Genomic DNA, 21999 nt, shown 5'->3' on the forward strand with positions numbered 1-21999 from the left:
AGCAACCATCATATACAGATTTATTTTTGTTAGTTCTTGCCATTAAACAAAAGAAGTAATAAATAGTAACTGCAATTGCTTTCGCTGAGCTTAAGATCGCATAATTTTTATGATATTTTTGCTTTTAAAATCCCACACAACTTAATGTTAGATCATGAAGTAAAGTTTCTTGCGTTGGCTTTCCCCTTAGTAAAAGTTTCAGCTGCATTAATGTAAAAGTTGATTAATTACGTTCACATGTAAGCTTAATCACGACAGCGCATTCATATTGGCAATGCAAATTCATCATAAGCGAGCAACGAGCCACGCATAAACTGCATTTCAATTTAACAAGGCAATTTCTACGCAACTCTTGCAACAACCAGAATGCCAGAGATTTCAATGACGCTGGGCATGTGGCATGCCCCTGTTGCAATCGTAATTTGATAGGCGACAACAAGTATTTGTGTGTATTTGTGTGTGTGCAGCGAGGAGAAGGCAAAAGTATCGCAATGTTTGCGTATCTTTTACACAGCAACAGCAACAGCAACATGAGAGCAATTGCAAGTGCAACTAATAAATTAATGTGGCAGCGAGTTGTTGTTGTTGTTGTTGTTGCAGAGGCAACAACTACTCATAGCTGGCTGTCACCTGGTCTCAAAATGAAAGCTGCAACAAGCAGCAGCAACAGTGGAGCTGAGCTCGCTGCTTAGCGTGCTAAATTTGCAACAGCAACAGCAACAGTTGGCATACCAATAGATGCAACTGCAACAACAGCAATTCGCATCTGTATTTGTATCTCAAAGTGCGGGAATGCGACTGGCCTGCTGCGTTTGCATACGAGATGAGGTCGACTACAAAGTCTCAGACAATGAGAGACAGAGAGAAGCTGGAGATAGAGTTATGCTAACCTGCATAACGGTGCCAGAGACGCGGCTCTTTATGATTACCTCTAATAATAGACGAAGACGAACAATGACCGAGTCCAACTCCGGGTTCCCTCTCTCTGTCTCTCTCTCTCTCTGTGTTTTTTATCTCCCTGGGATGCAGCTCTATAATGCTGACCATTGTTGATTATCATACACTTAATTATGATTGATAGCTGTAAATGCTGATGTATCTTGGCCATGTCTTTGTATCTTTTAGATACGTTCTGCAGCCAATTGATTTACTGTTAACCCTCAACTCAACTATCCGTTTTCTATCATTTCTACATGCAGCAATCAAAACGGTTGAGCTTCGCCACAATCCCAATGCCAATGCCAATGCCAATGCCAATAGCAATCACAATCTCTAGACAACTGCCTCCGCAATCTCCTTCTTCTCCTCCTCATCATTTTCGCTTGATACCAAGTCGAAAATTGTCTTTGGCCATATTTGTCGAGACTGCAGAAAACAAAACAAAACAAAAACAAAAACCGAAATGCAAATTGAGGTTACAAACCGTACAAAATGCCCACAAATGGCTGCCAGACCAACTTAGTTATTGCCAAGTGAAATTTGTGTACAGAATTTGTCGCAAATTGCAGGTAACTTAACTTCTCACTTCACCATCTCCTCCTCCCCAAATGGATCTGTGAACTGTGAAAATTCGCCACAGTCTGCGGTCACGACTGAGACAAAGGACTGTGACGAATTCGACTACGTCGACTCCAAAGCACCACACAGATTTGATTATTTTGCAGCCCGGGTCGCTCAAATCCATTCCAAGGTGTTGCTACCCAGAGACAACCTCGTGTCCTGCTTCCCACTGCTGCTGCTGCCTGCGTGACACGCCAACCAAATGTGGTTTAGTGAAAGTAATACAAAGAGTGTGAAATGCATCTCAAGTGATCTTGATTTACATATTGATATGCATATCGCTGTTACATTGTGGGTTGGATCAATTGTTGTGCTCATGCTTCATTCATGAAATAATGAAATATAATGAAACTGGGAATTGATTTCAAATAAACCATTGTCAAGTTTATTTAAAGTTTAAGCAATAATAATAATTTAAAAAAAAATTATGCTTATAGCTATATTTCAATAGATCAACACATATAGAAATCTTAACGGAAAAAGTTTTTTTTATTATTATAATTAAAGCATAAAGAAATGAAATAATTGAGAAAGCTACAAAGTGTGTCGGTCTCTGTAATGTTCTCAAAATATACCAAAGGAATATACAGTCGAATGGTCTCTGTAATGTTCTTAAAATATACCAAATAAATATACCGAAAAACACTAAAATATGCAAGAAAACTACTGTCGAGTGTTCTCGGTATTAATTATGGCATATAACAAATTAATGTACCGAAAATAATACAAAAAAAATGCAAGAAAACTACAGTCGAGTGTTCTCGGTATTATTCCTAAATATGCCGCATGCATAAATATACCACAGAGTGCAAAATATACCATATTATCAATTAAAGCAATTAAAAACCAAACAGAATTTTAAAAGTAAAATTTGCGCAAAAGCAATTTGCCATATAAATTAACCCTCAAATAAAATAAAATCAAATTTGATTATTTAATGTTGAATTTATCAATTCTATTAATAGAACACAATGAAGTGTTAAAGCTATGTATGTTAAACGTGCTCATATAATATCTTTCAGTATCTATTCACACTTGTAACGAAATCATTCTCTTTGATAAATTGGCTTTTTCTATATTCAAAACTAATTGTAAACTCATAAAATTATTCTTTCTGCAAATTGCTGGCTACTAAATGCAATAAACGTTTTTAATTTGGTTTATTAAACTTGTTGAAATCGTTATTAAGCTTACAAGTGTCCATCTCTAATGGCAGTAGCCTTTGGGAATACAGCGAGAAAAAGGTCAACTTGTCGACTTTATAATGCCGACAGACACGGTGTTGAGTTGTGTTTTTTTTTATGCGCGGCAACTGTTTAAATAGTTGGAGCAAAACCCAATGATATAGAGACATTAGACCCAAGGCACCGCAGTAGCAGTAGGCACTCCCATAATTAACGCACATTTTTCTTCGACTCTTCATTCGAGTCGTTGGAAAAGCGCTATGCGAAAAACTCGAGAGCGACCCAAGTTGCGGCAAGTTGCAAAACAAAAGCATTGAAAACAAGCATGCCGCGGGTCGCGTCGCTGCAAAAGCTGTATAAAAGAAAAAAAATAGAAAAAATGAAAAAGATAAATCTAAAGAAAGTCCAATGAAGAAAGTGTTGGCCTCAAGGCCTCGCTCCGCTGAAGAACTGCACACAATACAAGTTATAATGCTATGCATAGTTAAGAGATGCCAAAAGAAATTCCAATTCCATGGCCAGAGAGAGACACACACAAAAGACAACGAAAACAAATGCAATAATTAGGCGCAGCAAATTAATGCCAACATTATTTTATCTGAGTGAGGAATGGCAGGGAAATAGGGGAAAAGGCGGGGATTTGACTTTAATTGAAAACTGCGAGCGGCTTCTCTACCAAGATCAAAAGTAATGGACCTGAAATTGCCAGTAATGCTCCTGGTTGCTTGCTGCTTGCTGCTTGCAACTTGTAGAAAGTTGATGGCTTATTTAAATGCGAATTGGCAGACAGAAAACAACATTCATCCATATTACCCATTTGTTGAAAATACATTTTGTTGCGATTATCGTCTCTTAAACTTCTGGCAACTAATTTCGCTTTCTTTCCATTTCTATTTCCATTCGCAGGTAAGACCAGACTTCTATAATAATATGACCACAACTCGGTACGTGAGCTGAAGCTCTAAACTCTTTGAAATCTTTAGAAATATCCAAAAAGCAATAACAACAAAAGACCGAGGAGGTTGAAGAGGAGGAGTGAGTACAATGTTTACGTTAAGTTTCATGTGCGTATTAGCGTTGAAAACAAAATGTAAACATTTTGACCGTTTTGCGGTTTTTTCTAACGTCTCTTTTTTTTTGGGGTCCGCCTTTTGTTCGGGGTAAACGACCAGCTGAGTGGCCTATGTGTGTGTGTGTGTGTGTTTTTCTGTTCATTTTAAGTGAATTTGTCTAACGAGCAAATAACTGTGACGCTCCACTGCAGAATGGGTCTATAGAAAGTGAGTCTGCTAGAGACTCAGAGACGGGCAGACAGTAGCGTTACCTTAAGCATCTATCAATAGCACCATTGTCGGCTGTCCAAACTGAAAGTAGACCACTTGGCAAACAATTGGAGTGAGTAGTTTATTGCGAGTGTGCTCTCTAAACTCTAATCGATAGTTTGTGGTTGCCTTTGAGTGTGCTTCGTGCTTATGGCTGAATGATTGTGAAAGGTTTATCAAGTGATAGTTATTGTCGATAATCAACTAAGCGATAGTTTGAAGTAATTTGAAGAACTTCAATTATTTTGGAATATGCTATAAGATATCACGAATATTGTTTCTCAAATATACTATAAACTAATGATATTCAAGATCAGTAAAAACAATTAAATTTAATCGAAATCAAGAGATCTAAGAGAAGCTTGGAATGTCGCATTTTATCGATAGTTTAGTTACCCGAAAGTCTGGAGTAACTGGAAATACTTCTGATAATAATAATACTTCAGTTTTAATTACTTTAGAGTATGCTGCGATATATCTAAAATAGATTTCTCAGAATAGCTTATCAAAAAACTTTTGATAATAATAATACTTTAGCTTTAATTACTTGAGAGCATGCAACAACATATCTAAAATAGATTGTCTGGAATTTCCATTTCATATTCGAAATTAGCTTTTAATTAATCAATATTTAATTTAAACTGTAACAAATCAAACTAATGGAGATCAAGTGATCATAGAATTTGAACTTTAAGATTTAGTAAACCTGTGTATTTTAATTATATTGTAGCATATTCCAAACATTTTGAGAAACTAATATAAATCTTCAAATAAGCGATAATACCATTTTATCGATAGTATGTGTCGATAGTCGATTAAAATGCAAAACAGTTTCTATGACATAATAACAATAGCATGTTCTCGTTTTAATACTGACTACGTAAACACAAATTAGATATAAACATATAATCTAACTAAGCGATCGCGTTTAGCACATTTAGTGAAGCACTTTTAACCTAAATTCTTGTACAATCAAGATGACAGACATTAGAAGTTCCGCTGAGCATCTAATTTCATTAATTGTAGGCAACAGTTACTCAACATTGCCGATAGAGTAATCACAGATAAAGCTACTTCCGGGTAATGTCCATCATTAAAAACAAGTCCAACTAAAGAATACTTTGAGTTAGATCAAAGTTATGATATCAGAATGAGTTCATAGCTTATAATATCGCCAAATGAAATGTGATGGATATTTAGTAAGAGAACACTTATTATCGATGCTTCTATATTTCTCAATATGGCTTTAAATATAGATTAATAATGAGCATAAATTTAATAAAATATAAAATGAATTTAATGATAATAAGCCCAACAAATTTCCGCATTAAACTAAGCTTCAATAATGCTTGTTGCGTTATAATTCAGTAAGAAATTTCGCTCTTCACAAAAAGTAAATAAATTCTAAGTAAATGTTCATAATTATCGTAAAAAAAAAAACCACAAGCCCTAAAGAGCCCATGATCACGGCTTGTAATACCATTTGGTATATGGGTTGTGCCTCATGGTTAAATCTGATCATTAGGGAGACGCATTCGATGCCGTTGATGTTGTTGTCGTTGCCTTGAGTCGAATGCAAGTCGAAGTAAGCTTGGAGGCTCGTTAAAGATCACATAATACTGACCATATAAACTCATTAAAAGTTCAACAAACCCAAAAACGCAAAGAGTGGGCACCCGAAAGAACTGTTAATAAAGCAAGAGAGAGAGAGGGGGAAAAGACACAACCGAAGGCTAAACTAGAACAATAAACTCGGCCAACAACGGAGCGAGCAACAACAACAACAGCAGCAACAGCAACAATACGTGTAACAACGAGTAATATGTAAGTACTAAGCATAAAGAAAAATATTACGGCACTGCGCATTAAACACGAAACCAAGTTAAAGTCCAAGCTGAAGTCAACACGGCAATAACACGGCAACATTGGTGGCAACAAACGGTGGCAGCAACAACACCGAGACCAACACGAACAGCGGCAACAGCTTATGACAAGTCACAAAAATACCGCAGCAATGACATTCATTGTGGCCGGACATTAGAAACAAATTAGAACAAATTAACGTTGGTCTAGCAACAGTTGCTGCCTGCCTCTGCCTGCTTGCCACATGTTGCACTTGCCACTCGCAGTTGACACATTAAGAGCTGTTGTTGCTGCGGCAAACTTGGCGACAATTATGAACACGAGTCCAGCGTTGGAATGTCGCTAGTTGGGATTATTCAATTTTTGTAGCCGCCTGCAAGTAAAAATAATGTAATTGCTGTGGAGCTGCCTCCTCCTCCTTCTCCTCCTCCTTGAACTTGGTTGATGCAATCTCAGTCTGGGCGAGTTTTTATGAAGCGCGTTACACTTTGTATTACAGCAGCAACTGAAGTCGAGAGATGACCAAAGCTGCAACATGCTGCGTTTGGGTTTGGTCTGGCCCAACTAAACTAGCGAGCTCGCCCATCCGGCTTTGTTTGTTGTTTGACAAGTTATGCGCAGAGTGCAAAAAAAATGAGAAAAAATGGCTATAAGATAAATATGTGTATAGCGAAGGAAAAATGTAACGCCGCTTAAGATGGATATCAGTTACGCAGGCGCAGAGACAGCGACAGCAACAAGAGCAACAAGAGCAACGACAGCAGCAGCAACACCAACGACAGCGACAGCAACAACAACAACAGAAACGACAGCAACTGAAGCAGATCGCATTACTGTTGCTCTCTTCGTGATTGTGTCTAGTTATGGCTGCTGCAGTGTTCCAGGAAATAGTCTTGCCCTTTGAACTCAGCGTGACTTGGCGTTAAGCATCTGAGTATCTAACGGATGCATGAACTGCTTTGCTGCAACCATCAACCTGACGAGCAACCTGGCAGCAAGCAGCATCATCACCTGGCGATTTATTGAACATTTTAATTACGCCCCGCGGTCAGGAGCCATAAAGTGGCCAAAGAGAGAAAAAGAAAGAAGCTGGGCTGTGTTGGCTGGCGATGTCTATCAAACGGGCAACAAACCGGAAAAAGCGTTGAGCAAACAACAAGCAGCAAACAGCAACATTGAAAGCAAACAAACAAATGAATTGCGTGGATTTGCATGAGAAACTACAGTTAACAACATAACAACTTTGGCTCAAGTGAAATGTGTGCAAAACAGCAACAGCAACAACACAACAGCAACAACATCTAAGTACAACAGCGATAACAACTAAGTACAACAGCAGGCCAAAACTTAATGCTAAATGAGATTTTCGGTAGCTTTTAGCTTTAGAGTAGCAGCGGCAACATCGTGAGGCGGCAATCTACTTGAAATTTCACGCTCTTTAAATAGCAACAACAACAACTTGAGCACTGACAAGAACTTGCCCCCCCCAAACAACAATTAAATAAACCATTCACAACACAAACACACACACACACACACACACAGAGACAGAGAGACACTTGAGGCCGCACAACAAAATTTCATTTTCACTTGACGCATCAAATTAAATAACAAATAAAAAGCCCTTCAAAGAAAAATACAAGTGATGTACAACAACTCCAAACATGCAGCATATAATAACAACTAATTTTGTGTTCTGTTTTCTGTTTTCCGTTTTCCGTTTTTTATTTCACTATAAATACATAACCAAAGTGAGTGAGTGGGTCGCTCTACAAGTTGCGACGACTTTCACGTAATTAAATCAAATTTCAAATGAAAATGAAAATGAAAATTATTTATTAATTGCGCCACGAGAGCAAAACACAGAAAGTCACTTCAGCTATCACTCTGTGGCGTCTGTGGGTGGGGGGTGAGACTCTCTCGACTGCGGCATGTGGCATGCCCCCAATCGTGTTTAACTATATATATGTACATATATACAAATTTGCATTGAATCAACAGCTTTTTGGTTTCAGCCGTGCAACATTTACGCCAGGGCCAATTTGAATAACAAGTTGCCTTTGCATCTCTGAGATGCTCACGATATTCCAGATACAGATACAGCTGCAAATACTGATACAGATACAAATACAGAGAGTATCTCATCTCTGACATCGCTGTCAGCTACATGCGATTAACATTAGCAGCCATCGCTTGCTGCTGCTCTCGCTCATTAAAAGTAAATTTCGTGCTGTTGGCATAAATCAAGCGAAGGAAAGTGAGAAATTTACAAGGATAAAATATGCATTTAGAGCAAGCTGCAAGCAGCAAGGGCAAGGGCAAATAGAAACAGATTTAATAATCGATTGCCATAGCTAATCAGCTTATGGTGAATTATACATATTTCCATAAATGCACTTAAATCAGACAGCTTAACATGCAGCTTTGCTTTCCCTATGATCTACCATAAGTTTGCAAAATCCGACGAAGCTGGAGAAGCATAAGAAACATCAATTATGGTCGATAAGAGTAGATTGAAATTATAACAGATGGTATTTCAAGGAACTATCGATAAGATGAAGCTAAAATATGTCAATAGGGAAGTAATAATAAATTGCCAGCTTATAACTTTAAGAAGTATTATTATTATTGTTAACCTTAAGGAAGCATTTAAAAAGGTTATCAAAAGATTAAAATCAAAATATTTATATAGAAACACAAAGATTTTCACATGTGCTCAAAAGTATGAGAGCATTTTGAAATACTATCGATAGTTCTCGATCCTTTGTTGAACCTTACAAACTATTTCAAGGATGTGAAAATTAAAGTAATAATGAAAATAAACCTCCAACTAACAACTTTTAGAAATCTCACACCAGCAACATAAGACTGAATCTTTAAAAGTGTTATTGATAGTCTTGACAACTAGAGCATTTTACTACAAGTAATACAATAAGAATAAGAAGTAGTTAATAATGTATATTCACTTGTATTCTCTTGAAAACCTGCAAGCATTTAGAATTGTTTTCGATAATCTTAATTAGTAGCGAACTCTGCCTAACAGCAACACATAAATATCCTTGAAGGATATTATCGATAGTCTCGATTATTAGAAAACTATGCCAAAAATTATTAAGGAACATGTTTAATCACATAAGTATTTTATCCAGTTGCTATTTATTCAAATAGGAAAAGCTTCAACGCATCAAACATATTTCTGCAATCGATAGTTTCGATAAATTAAAACTTAAGAACTTCGAATAGAACTGCTCATTGTTAGCCACAATTGTTCTGTAGTCTCTCTTTCTTTGCCTTTTGCTTTATTACGCATGTGTTATCCACACAATTGCCGCCACACACACAAACACACTCGACACATGTTGCAAGTTGCCAAGAATTAGCTGTCGAAAGTTGTTTTTTGGCAAACATCAGTATAATTGACACTTCATTTGAAAAGCTGCACGTGTAGCATACAAGAAACCAAGAAGCAGGCAGAACTAAGCAAACATTGAGTCCGAAAACTCTCCGGCAGTATAAAAGCAAAATTTTTTTGCTGCGCCAAATCAAACAACAACGGCAGCAAATGCAAGTGCAACAACTAGAGGCAGAGGCAGCAATAGAACTTGCAACAACGCGGCAAAGAAATCAGCGGAAATGTCACTTTCTTTTCAATCAAAACGCAATTCATGGCACTCGAAAAGCATCAACGGGCAATGCAACATAAGGTCGTGCCACTTCATGAGGCGAGACGCGCTCGACACTCGACTCTGCAACAACAACAACAACAACAACAGCAACAAAATCAACAACAAAACGGAAAGGTAGCCGCTGCTGTTGCTGTTGCTGAGAGAGAAACACGATTTTCGAGTGTGGGCAACTGGGTGGGCCAAGATAGGCCAAGAGCAAGAGTGAAGCGGAAGAAGCGAAGGAGGAAGGGGAGGAAGAGACAGGGAGAGTGGAAGCGGAAGAGAATCGGGGGGGAAGGGAAAGGGCTAACTGCCACTGCCTGAACTTTAACCTGTGCCATGTCGAACGACAAGAAAAGCTACACAAAAAAAAGACGGACGCGACGCTTTAATTTGCAATTCGTGGAAAATTCCTTGAACTAAAGCCTAGTTAAGGCAGCTTCCCCCCACCCCCGCCCTCTGCTCCCATATGGCTGGCTGTATGGCTGCCCAGTTGGCAGTTCGCTTGTCCAACAACATGGTAAATATTTAAAAATGTACTTAGCCAAAGTGAAAGAGACAGGCAGGCAGTCCGACAGACAGACGGACAGACGGACAGACAGTCAAAGAGGGGCAAAGCTAGACAGTTAGCAAAGCGCAACTCTCGGTGGAACAATGCGATGAGGCGACAGTTGCACATTTGAACAGATGCGACAAACAGCTGACTCCAGCCAGCTACAACAACAAAAAAAAAAAAAAGACCCCGACTCAAACTCAATAATAATGCCAGCCAGTGTAAATCACTGGCAACAGCGAACAGACTAAAGGAAGAGCTTGCAACATGGAGATGCAACACAAGACACAAGACACAAAACACAGCCAAACCAAATGCAAATGATTGGCATGGGAAGCGCTCTTTTCTGGGTGAAGAGCTGCACAACAAGAGACTAAACACTCGTCCCTCCGTCCCTCCATCCGTCCGTCGCTCTGAAGAAGTTAACTTCAATTATGTGCTAAGTAGCAAGGAGCTACAACAAGCTGCAACAAGGCTACAATTAGTAAAGAAAATTGGTAACAAACTGAGTGAGAGTTGACTTGACTTCAACTTCACTAAAGTTAAGTTGACTTGACGCGACTGCGACTGCGACTTCGACCAAGAGTTCGCCAACAGCTTGATAATCACAGCTAACATGGCGTATGAGCAATGTTAAACAGTTTCAATTGTGACGCTTTTAGCTAAGCAGTCGACTAAACAATCGATTTGGGGATTAAACTGATGGCAACGAAAGTTTTCATTATAATGAAACTTTTTGCCATTGCACTTTTATTGAATTAAAAGTATCTTCTGCTTTTTGCAGATTTAATTCTTTTATTTTGGCGACAGTTTTAGAAAGTTTCCCCAATCTATGAAAGAAAAAAATTAAGAAAGCCCTTCGGTTAAAAGCCTATAAAAAATATTTATCATATTTGAAAGCTTCACTAAATTTAAAAGTATTAAAGCGCAAACTCAATCTCTTAGATTTGGTCTGTCTGTATAAATAATAATACATTCATTATGACAGCAGACTAAATTTTCTTAAAATAATATATGACAAATAATTTATAAATAATATTTATCGAAAACAACATTTTTCAAAGTAATCAAGAAAAATTTTCAGTTATTTATAGAAATAATATTTTTATTTTGGCGGCAGTTTTGGGAGTTTCCCTCAATACAATAAAATTTATTAGCAATAAAAAAAGAAAAATATTATGAAAAAAGTCTACACAGAAAAAAATTTATTGGAATAATAAGCTTCACTAAAAATCACAGTATTCAAGCCCATACTCTATTTTTATTTTTGGCTACTTAAAGAAATTATATTTTTATTTTGACTGCAGTCTGTATTTTCTTATACTTTCCCTCAATAAAAACAATCTAATTGCCTATTATTCAAGAAAAATAAATTTAAGAAAGCCTATATATATGTATTCAAAAACTTCACTAAATCGCTCAGTATTCAAGCCTCTAATTTGATTGTTTGGCTATTCATAAAAATTCAATTTTTATTTTGACTGCAGTCTGTGTTTTCTTAAGCTTTATTAAGGAAAATAATATAAGAAAATAAACTTTGCAACAATGCATGTAAAAGTGTATGGCAAACTATGTATTTTTGTTCGAATGTGCAACTTTTTAAATGAAGTGTATCCCATTCAACTTATACATCTTTAAAACGAATCTTGATGTTATTTAAATGTAGCAGTCTTTAATCCTTAACAAATATCGTGTCAAAATGTTATTTTGTTTTTCAAAAAGTAATAAAATTTAAAAGCATTCGTCGAATAATATTCACTTAAGACATTTCTAAACCACCTCAACAAAAATCAAAAACATTCGTCGAATAATTCCATCATATTATAATTGAAAAACATTCACTTAATAAATTTTCTCAAGCAACTATCCACATCATTAAAAAGTAACAAGACTTCAATACACAATCCGACAGCAGATGGGGAAGTCTCTTGCTGCTCTTTTGTTTATAATTAAATTGCTCAATTAATTGCAGTTTAACTCTTACCGAGTGCAACTGCAGTTTGTTGAATTCTTTTGCACGCATACACGAACCCAGTGATTATTTATTTAATTTGTTAGTGATAGCTGCTGCCAAGCGTAAAGGGCGCAAAATAAAACTTGCTCATTGCAAATGGAAAAAAAAAGACGGGATGCAAAAGTACTTTTGAAAACATTTAAATAGCTAAACAAAAGTGCGCAAAAGGCCATTGAAATGTTGATGATGACGACAAAAATAGAGAAGAGAAGAAGGAACTATCTATGTATGTATGTGTGTTTGTGTAAATGGGGAATACATTTAGAAAGTTTTGCTGGATGGCAAGGAAAAGTTGGCAATGTCTGGGAAATGGTTGGCATTTATGGAAAGGAAGTGACGGGGCGATGCAATTGGGTTGGGATTGGGATGGGATGGGACTGCAACTGCGATTGTGGTTCGCCTTTCGCACAAATTGCCAAGCAAATAGCAAAGAGTAAGAAGTAAGAAGTAAGCCAAGACTTTAGAGTAAGACTAAGTAAGAGAGTGTGTGTGGAGTGTGTGTGCTACACACACACACACGTGCTGCTGATGCTTCCCCAACTCTATTGCATCAATTTCTTAATAACTTTTCATTTTTGTTGCCCTTGCTTCCGCTGCCAGCAAAGCAAGAGAAGGCAAGAGGCGAGTGCAGTCATGCAATTTGTGGCATTATGTGAGGGTCTCGTTTGCCATTAACCTGCTGCAAGCTTGTGAGCTGAAGTTGAAGTTGCAGCCTCTGACGTTCTGTGCTTTGTGCCTTTATTGCGTTTAACCGTTTTCAATTTGAGCCTGGACCTTGTCCACTATTATTAAAAAAAAGAGATGACTGTTTAGTTACGTCTGCAACTGAGCGTCAATTTCGCACTTGCCAAGAGCAACAAACACAGACACAAACACACATACACAGGCAGGCAAAACAAATATGTGCGTTGGCCACACTTAGACGGCTCATGGAGAGCCAACGAGAGGAGGAGACAAACAAGCTCAAAGCGAGGCAAATATTTGCAACTGACAAGCGCGACCGAATCGCCAGTTGCAACTTGAAGTTTGTGGATGATGATGCCTCAAGCCCACGCAGCAACGGGTGATGCAACTGCAACTGCAACAGCAATAAAAAAAAGAATACTTAGTTTAATTACAAGTTTCCTTGGCCACATCAATCACGACAGCAAACTGATATCTGATTTTCTTCTAACTCTATTTGCAGAAGACGGCGACAGCGAAACCCACCAAATATCATTATTATCCGCACAATCAACACATCTATCTGCTGCCCGAATGCGCCATACAACAGGTCTGCAATGCGGTCTATGTGCGTCTCAACTACACCCAACCACTGTGCGCCTGTCCATCAAGGTGAGCATCCAACTGAGCAGACAGACAGACAGACAGACCTTCAGTTAGATACAGACAAGAGAGAGACAGACAGACAGACATTCAGCAAGACAGCTGCTAAACACTAAACCCAATCTGTCTTTTTCCTGTTTCCTTGGTTTCTCTCGCAGATATCGTGATCCCTGCTCGGCGAGTCTCAACGAGGATGATCAGCACACCACCAAATTGGTCGGTGATAATAAGAAGAAGGTAAGTCAAGATCAGTTCTACAATCTGCCATCTAACAGTAGGGGGCGTGCGATCCAAAGCAAAACTGCCAAAGTACACTTAGCGAAACGAATGAGCGACAACTGCATCTGATTTGTCTGCAATAGGGAATTGAATTAACAAGGCAGCTGAGAGAAGGGAGAATTGAATTGAGAATTACAAAGAGGAAGGATTAAATTGAAGTTGATGGTAGCAAAAACTTTAAGTTTAATTCCTAGGATAAACATTTTTAAATAAGAAATTGCAATTCATTCATTTAATACAACTTAGAAAAGGTTCTACAGAAATTTTCACTTTTTCAGTTATTTATTTTGAAATTTACATATGTAGAATACGTTTGAAAATATTAGACATACAGAATCAATTGTAATTGGGAACAGACTTTTTGTTATAGGGTATACTTTAAAATATACAGAAAAGTCAGACAATTAGTTAGTTTTAGTAGAACAGTATTGTCTTAGTTATGTTTTACATTGAATCCAAATTTATGAGCCTAACGTTTGAATCATTTTTCTCCGCTTTTTAATAAGGTTTGTTTAGGAAGGCTTCAAAGGGTTTAATTAGAAACAAGTGGTTAAATTTACAAACATTTTTAAGTTTTAATTTCAAATGAATACAAATTTATTAAGATCTAGAGAAAATACCTTACTAGATTAGAAAAACGCTCATCCGGTGCAAATTTCATAGCATTAAACTTTGCTTGACTTCGAGATTAGATTGATTTCATTAATAAATCCACTTCCTCACAGAGTGCAATTTGAAATCAATAAAGTTGCAATCAAAATCAGCATGAAAAACTATAAACTATGCAGCAATAAATAGAATAGTAAAAGATAATCAAAAGATAATAAAATTAGATTATTGCATCAATTTCGGAAAATCATCAAACCAAACTTAATAAAAATAAAAAAAGGAAGAACACTGCGCGTTTGGAATTTAATTCGATTTTCCCAGTGCAACGTGTTTTCCCAGTGCATTGCAATTCATATCAAAGTAATTGGTATCCAATGATAGATCTTCTGTCTGAGCACGACCAGCGAGCGATCCCAGCTGGTAACTGTTTAGATTGCCAAACAAGATTTCCTAGAAGGATACTTCCAACAGTGCTGGCACTACTCCATGTGTCTCTACACCTCTTACCACCCACCCTACTACTCCCTGAGAGTGTGTGTGTGGCTAACTCACGTCGTCAATTAGTTGACGGAGCAGTTAATTGAGTTATAAGTGCTGCCTCTAGTAGCTGACTGGCTGGCCAACATCAAAAAGGAAAACCTCATGTGAATTAAATAATAAAGCACAATTTTAATAGTTTAATGGTCGACAGGTGCAACAAGTAGCGTGGGCGAAAGGGGGGGGAAGAGAGTGGTGGGGAGGCTCGTATGTGGTGCATAATTGTACAAGAGAGTACCGTTGAATGCCACACTTGTTGTCTCGATATCTTGCCGGAACTGTACCAGAGAGCAAATTATGAAAATGCGTTTAAACGTTAGAAAAACACTCGACGAGTGGCAAGAGAAAGAGAGCGGGAACGGGAACGGGACTAGGAGAGAGTGAGAAGCTAGAAAAACTGGCACAGCAACTGGGAAAACGAAGCTAACCGACTGGCAACCGGCAACACAGAGAGCTGGCCACATTAACCTGAATGGCAGCCAATTGTGGCAGCAACAACAACAAGAGCAACAACTTGAGCGGGCGAAAGGAAATGCCGGGGCAACATGCAAGAGCGCCGCAAGTCAATCAAATTATTGACAGCGGCAAACACCAGGCAACAACTTGCCACAGCCACTTGCAACAGTTGCTGTTGCTGTTGTTGCTGCTGCTGCTTTTGCTACTGCGGCAAAACACGAAAAATCTGTTAAAGGACAATCATGTCAGAGCAATTGAAAGGCGATCACCGAAAACACGGCAAGCGGGATCATGAGCTTAGCTAATGTGGCACAAACACGCCCCCCTCCCCCGACCAGTTGCAATCCCCCCTCTCGCCGCTAGAGCAGCCATCAACGCCCTAGGCTTTGGTGTAAGTGACAGCTACTTGTCCGAGTCAAGACTGCCGCTCGCCCGTTGCATGTTAACTTTCAATTTGCCCCAACGATCAATGATAGCCAGCTAGACAATAGCGAGAGTTTGGGAGCACGTCAGGGTTAGAGAGGAAAAGCTGGGACTATTGAGAGGTAGTCCCGGGAGTCAGTCATAGAGATAGTATTAGAGAGGAGGCTCGTGTCAGGAAGACAGACGGAACAATAATCAAATGGGCAGTAAGCACTCAGGGATAATGAAAGAGTCAGCCTGGGAGGTATTCAGACAAGAGGCAAAGCATCTAGACGGGGAGTTAGACAGCAGCCTGGGAGGTATTCAGACCATAAGCTAAGGAGTTAGGAATGGATTCTTAGAGAAAATTAGACTAGGAGGCAGCTAGACTAAGTTGGTTCGACGCGCAGTCACTGAGGTAGTCAGACAGTCACTCAGATAGTCAGACAACCGGGGAGGTACTCAGACAAGGAGCCAGAGATCAATACCGAGAGCCAGACAAAGTAGCTAGACTCAGTCAGCCAGTCAGCCTAGAAGCTAGGCAGGCTCTAAGGCAAGGAGAAAGGGAGCAATTCTGTGAGGCAGTAAGTCCCGGAGGCAGCTAAACTAAGGCAGTTCAATGAGGTAGTTAGACAATCAGTCAGTCGGGGAGCTAGCCAGTCATTCAGTTGCTCACACAATATGTGAAGCTAGACTAAGGTCGCGGCGCAACTTTCTTTGATGCCCAGGGGCAATGCCGCCACCATCAAGTGAATGTCTAATTGGCTGCCCAGCGGCATGCAGCACTTAGCTGCACTTCCAACACTAGCTATTAGTGCAGTCTAGACGGCTAGCTACACATATTAAATACTCTGGCTAATCAACAGGCAATTACGCTGGCTAAAACCTGCGAGGCGACCACAGAAATGCGCGAATGCCGCTCCCCCAAGGATTGGTCGCTGTTGGCGCTGCAAAACACACGCACTGGCAAATCGCACTATCTCGTCATCTGTCGCTGTCCCGATCACTTCAAAATGGGTAAGTACGAAAGTTTTCTAATTCTAATTCACCCATTTGCTAATTCCCCGCCTGCATTTCACAGAGGGACCCATGGCCCATGATCAACCCACATATGCCAGCGTTCCCGGAATCCGTGTCTTTGGCATGATGTGCGTCAAACCCGGCTACTCGGTGCGCAAACCTAGCGCTCAGCCTCCCAAACGCTACCAACTGCAAAAGCCCTTCTATCGTCCGAGTGTAAATGGCGGAGGTCTGGGTGCCCAGAAGGACACCTATGTGCGTCCGATCTATGGCGGAGGCTCTAGCGGCAGTCAGGTGGGCAGCTCGGCCATCAGTGCCAACTATCAGCCACAGGATCAATCGTTTGCGAACGGCGGCGGCAGCAGCTCCTATCAGTATTTGAATCGTCCAGAGAGCACACACAACACGCACAGTTCACCCAACTTCCGACCGGATCAATTCACCCTGAGCGGTTTCCCCGGCAGCAACTACGGACGCAACAACGAGCGACGCGGCGAGGCGCCGCCAATTGAAGCCGCAGCCGAGGAGCGTGATGGTCAGACGCCCAGCAGCAGCACACAGGCCAGCGATGAGCTGGAGGCACGTACCACACTCCAAGCGGACTCCAACCTCAACTCGGAGCTGAGCGAATCGCCGGCGGAGCTGACGACGTTGCCCGACTCGAGCCGAGTGAAGCGCGCCTTGGATGCGGCATTGGATGATTTTGAGCCCGAGTTTCCCTGGGATCGTGTGCTGGAGTTCCAACAGACTATTGTCTGGGATTAGGTTCGGAACTAGAGTAGTTAAATTTTTTCTAGCACAAAATTTTGAAAAGCAAAACACGAAAATTTTCGGCAAAAAAAAATGAATAACAAACGCACTGTGACTGAAGCAAAAAAGAAGATCGCATGAAATACGAGTCTCGATTAGCGAGATCAACTACGACTACGTGAGAGGCGGTTTTACGTTACGTAACGTAGCGTCGCATCACGTCGCGTAACGTAACGTACTTACAATTTAGGTATTAAGACACCCTTAAGCATTAAGCATTTGAAATGGCATTTTCCGATCTTCAAGTTGGATCGTCTCTTTTTAATTTAAACATAATACTCGTACGTATTTTCTATTTATTGAAACAATTACGAATTAATTAAACAATTACGCGCCCACGTCCCGCCCACACTAATTGTTTAATTAATTTGTTTTGCATGTAACTCAAGCATGGCCTCAATTTAATAACATATTTATATACATATTGAAACACGACAAAACAACAATATTTAGTTTAGTTCCAAGAAATTCGCAGACAACAATTATTTAAATTATTGAAGAAAACGAAAATATATTTAGTTGCTTATTTATGTTAGACTTAAGCTGCATTTACTAGTAGTTAAATAAATCAAGAAACCAACAATACAAATTATCAATGTGAAATCCCTAATTTGAAATTGAAAAAACAATTCATGAATTTCTTGCTGTTTACGGCGAATTCGAAATGCAAATGTAATAAAAAATTATTTATACATTTTAGTTAAATAAATACTAAATGCAATTGCAATGACGTTTTTTTTGTCTGTGAAGTTTTAGTGAAAATACGGAAACTGCATTTTGGTATATTATTAATTTGAGATATTTTATATATTTTAACATCTTTATTTTGGATGAAGCTTTGATCAACTTAAGAGAGATTTAAATGCTTAAAAATTGTTTTAAAAAAAGATTTTGTGAAAAGAAAGTTTTTCCCAATATCACGCATACGTAAAATTTTTAATTATTTATATCAATAAAACAATAGTTGTCTAGCTCTTACGGTTTGCGCTTCGGTAATTCAGTCAGGAAATTATATTTAACCCAAATTATTGACGTCTTGAACAAATTGATAAGAATATTGAAATGGTACAAAAAGAATTTTTCCTAGCAATGACTATTTCATTTTAAAGAAAAGTTTTACCTAAAAAAATATCGCTTTTTAAAAAAATTATTCTACTTGAGTCCGACAAATAATTCGATTTGAGATAATTGTAGTAGAACATGACCAGATTTTGTAAGTTATCTTTCGGAATAATTACAGCCTCCTAGTTCTTACCGTTTAAGCTGTACACTTATCATTCAGTCAAAAATAAGTTACTAAATCCCAATTGATATTTAAGTTGTAAAAACTTACCCAACATTTCAGCATTAACAACAATGTTACAGCTGTACATGGGCGTCACCAGACGCTGTGCTTGATTCTGAAAAGCCTGGCGACAAACCTCCTTGGCCGCCGTCAAAACTTGTCCTATAAGAAAATACTTTTAAATACTTTTCAACAATTAAAGCTCTTATAGCAATCACACCTGAGAATGGTCCAAAGCCGCGTGCATTGAGATCCTCGCCCTCCGATTGCACTGACCACTCGAGCACCGCAAAGCAGACGCCCTGCATCGGTTCCTCGCAAAGCGGCCCAGCGCCCGTTGTCAGCTGAAAACCATTCACCAGCGAGCTATTGAAATCCCGACGAGCATCGTTCGCATTCCGCACATCTGTGTCTGAACTCTTGGTTTGTGTGGACCAAAAGTCCGGCTGTTCATAGTCGCTAAGATTAAGTAGAATGTTTGTGCCACAATTGCGTGGTCCCAGCGCCCAAATGCGCTGCACAAGCTCAGAGCTCGTAAGGTTGCTCAATCCATGTAGTTGTAGATCTTCAAGTGCAGTAGACAGTTGATTTTTAATTGTTGTCAGCAAGGTGCTAAACTTCTCTGATAATAAAGTATTTCGCGGTGTGGCAGCCAGTTCCTGAAAGTGCAAAAGTATTAATAGGAATCTTTAAAATACTCTTTTTAATGCTCACCTTGAAGACGTTGGCATGCTGCTCAAGCAGCTCCACTGCCGCCTGTGGGAGTGGCACAGCAAGCACTCGCAAAGTGCCCAATTTGTTAAGCGTTTGCTGCACAGCAATCTTCTTAGTAATATCCTTATCGTCAGCTGTCTTCACAATGGCTTCGTTGACCATGTCCACAGTGGCATCGGGCACAATTGTTTCCCTAAACGACACTATTGGCTTGGACACATTCACCTTGATCTTGGCATAGCTCTGCTCCAAATCGTGCACACATTTCTCCACATGCACCTCACCCAATGTGGTGATCACATGTTCTCCTGTTGGTGCCACAGATACCTGCACACATGCATCCGCCTGATTGAGTAGCTTCAGTCCTTTAACTAGCTTGGGCATGTCCTGTGGCTGCACTGGCTCAATAGCCACACGTAAAATGGGCGTGGCCATAATGCTCAGTTCACTGAATGAGGTACAATCCAAGGTGCTGCTCAACGTGGCCGTCTTGACAATGTGCGCCTCCAAGCCACCAATGCCCACAATATTGCCAGCTGGCACTTCATCCAGCAGCTGAAGTTCGCCGCCCATGAACATATAGAGATCGCCCACTGTCACCTGGCTGGCATAGGGCGCAGTCTCGGCCACACGATGCGCAGGCTGGCGCGGATCATGTTTGGGCGTTAGATTATACAGTTGCATGCCACGGCGCAAGGTGCCGCTAAAGACACGTGCAAAGGCAACGAACTCGTACTCCGAAGCCTCGACTGTAGACTCCGCTGGCGTCTCCTCCGGGGTCTCCTCTACTTTGTCCGCTTTTGTGGTTAGCTGCTCCACACCTTCCGTCAGCTTGTCGAGCGTTGTCTGTTCGCTCTGCTGTTTGCGCTCTTCGATGCGACGTCGAACTTCGTCACGTCGCTGCTGCAGCTCCTGATCCGTCAGTCGCTTGGGACGATTCTGTGGCAGCTGCGAGACGTGCACTGGCGTCATCTTGGACACAAAGGCAATCACATTCTCGCTACTCGCATTGCAGCTCTTAAAGCTCTCCTTTAACTCCAGCGTGGCAGCTGGCAGCGTGTTCAATTCCACATTCGCTGGATACAGCAAACGCTGAGCACGCTCTTCGCTGATGAGATGCGGAGGTGGCACATGACGCACCACCATCTCGAGAACGCTGCGATCAATGGGCAACCACTGACCCAGCACTGTTTTAATCTGCAGCTTGGGGTCGGTAACACGCAAATCTCGCGCAGCCAACTTGAGTCCCAGCTTCTCGGCAATCAGCGGTAATTTATCCTTGTCCTTGCGTATGGCAATAATATCATACAAGCTCCAAATGTTCTCCAGCACAAACTGCACAAACATGGGCTTCTTCGCCTTCTCCTGGGCACCTGGCATGGCCGCCTTCTTCTTGCTGTTGTAGTAGTAATCACCCCAGAGCACTTTCTCCAGCTCGTTGCGTTTCATTTCCAGACGCTCAGCGTATGTGGCAGCAAAATCACCCACGGCAAAGGCCCAGCCATCGTAGGCGGAGCAGAAGACCACATTGCCAGCAGCTGGTGAGAAATATAGCTCCGAGTCATCCACTTGCTCCAACGCTGATTCGTAGTTATCCTTGGCATTGATGTCCTCCTTGGCCAGCACATCGGAGGCAAAGATGCTGCCCAGCACTGCATTGACTTGCTCCAGCACTTGAGTCAAATGAAAGTATGCATCCAGTGGTGTCAGTTGTTTCTCCAGTATCAAACGATCCAGTTTATTGAGCAGCAGGACAGGTTTCAGCTGCTCCTCGTAGATTTGCTTTAAACAGGCGCGTGTCTGGGGTCCAACGCCTTCTACGACGTCCACAACGACAATGGCACCATCACAAAGTCGAACTGCTGTGGACACTTCGCTAGAGAAGTCCACATGGCCAGGGGAATCAATCAAATTAATCAAATAATCAGCATTCTTGTTGTCCTGATAATAAAGCGAAATGCTGCTGCTTTTCATTGTGATTCCACGTTCCTGTTCATCCTGCCGACTGTCCATATATCGCAGCTTGCCTAAAATTAAAGTATTTCATATAAACACGAAATGCGTCGCAGCAACAACAACAATAACAAACCAGCCATGCGTTGTGAAATGATGCCATTGCTGGCCACGAGGGAATCCGCCAGCGTTGTCTTCCCATGATCCACGTGCGCCAATATACAGATGTTGCGCACCTGTTGCTGTTTCGCCTGCAGCAGCGCTAGGTCTCCCGCGTCCACAACGGGCATTTTATACGTTTAATTTTAACTTTATTACCTGTTGCCAAAACACTTTTTAAACAACATGCGTGCAATCGACTTGCTGTTATCGATAACTGCAACGAGTAGTTTACAACATCAGCTGCGAAAGCTCAATCAGCTGTGTGCTGCTGCCAACTGGCATCGT

The 21999-nt window shown here is 40.4% G+C and overlaps 2 protein-coding genes across 2 annotated transcripts in view; one reads left to right on the top strand and one right to left on the bottom strand.

Moving 5' to 3' along the window:
* Window positions 1-18285, top strand: part of LOC133843356 (uncharacterized) — a 32251-nt gene extending 13966 nt beyond the window's left edge. Inside the window, exons 2-5 of the mRNA XM_062276863.1 lie at window positions 13348-13496; window positions 13646-13724; window positions 16637-16787; window positions 16852-18285. Of these exons, the coding sequence (XP_062132847.1) occupies window positions 13348-13496; window positions 13646-13724; window positions 16637-16787; window positions 16852-17555 (1083 nt within the window). The 3' untranslated portion in view covers window positions 17556-18285. The remainder of the gene's footprint in view (window positions 1-13347; window positions 13497-13645; window positions 13725-16636; window positions 16788-16851) is intronic.
* Window positions 1-21933, bottom strand: part of LOC133845185 (elongation factor-like GTPase 1) — an 88798-nt gene extending 66865 nt beyond the window's left edge. Inside the window, exons 1-4 of the mRNA XM_062279563.1 lie at window positions 21689-21933; window positions 19600-21626; window positions 19106-19544; window positions 18934-19047 (exon numbers count right to left, since the gene is read on the bottom strand). Coding sequence (XP_062135547.1) covers window positions 18934-19047; window positions 19106-19544; window positions 19600-21626; window positions 21689-21842 — 2734 coding nt within the window. The 5' untranslated portion in view covers window positions 21843-21933. The remainder of the gene's footprint in view (window positions 1-18933; window positions 19048-19105; window positions 19545-19599; window positions 21627-21688) is intronic.
* Window positions 21934-21999: the final 66 nt, after the last annotated feature.

This window comes from Drosophila sulfurigaster, chromosome 3, assembly GCF_023558435.1.
Source record: "Drosophila sulfurigaster albostrigata strain 15112-1811.04 chromosome 3, ASM2355843v2, whole genome shotgun sequence".
Lineage (NCBI taxonomy): Eukaryota > Metazoa > Arthropoda > Insecta > Diptera > Drosophilidae > Drosophila > Drosophila sulfurigaster.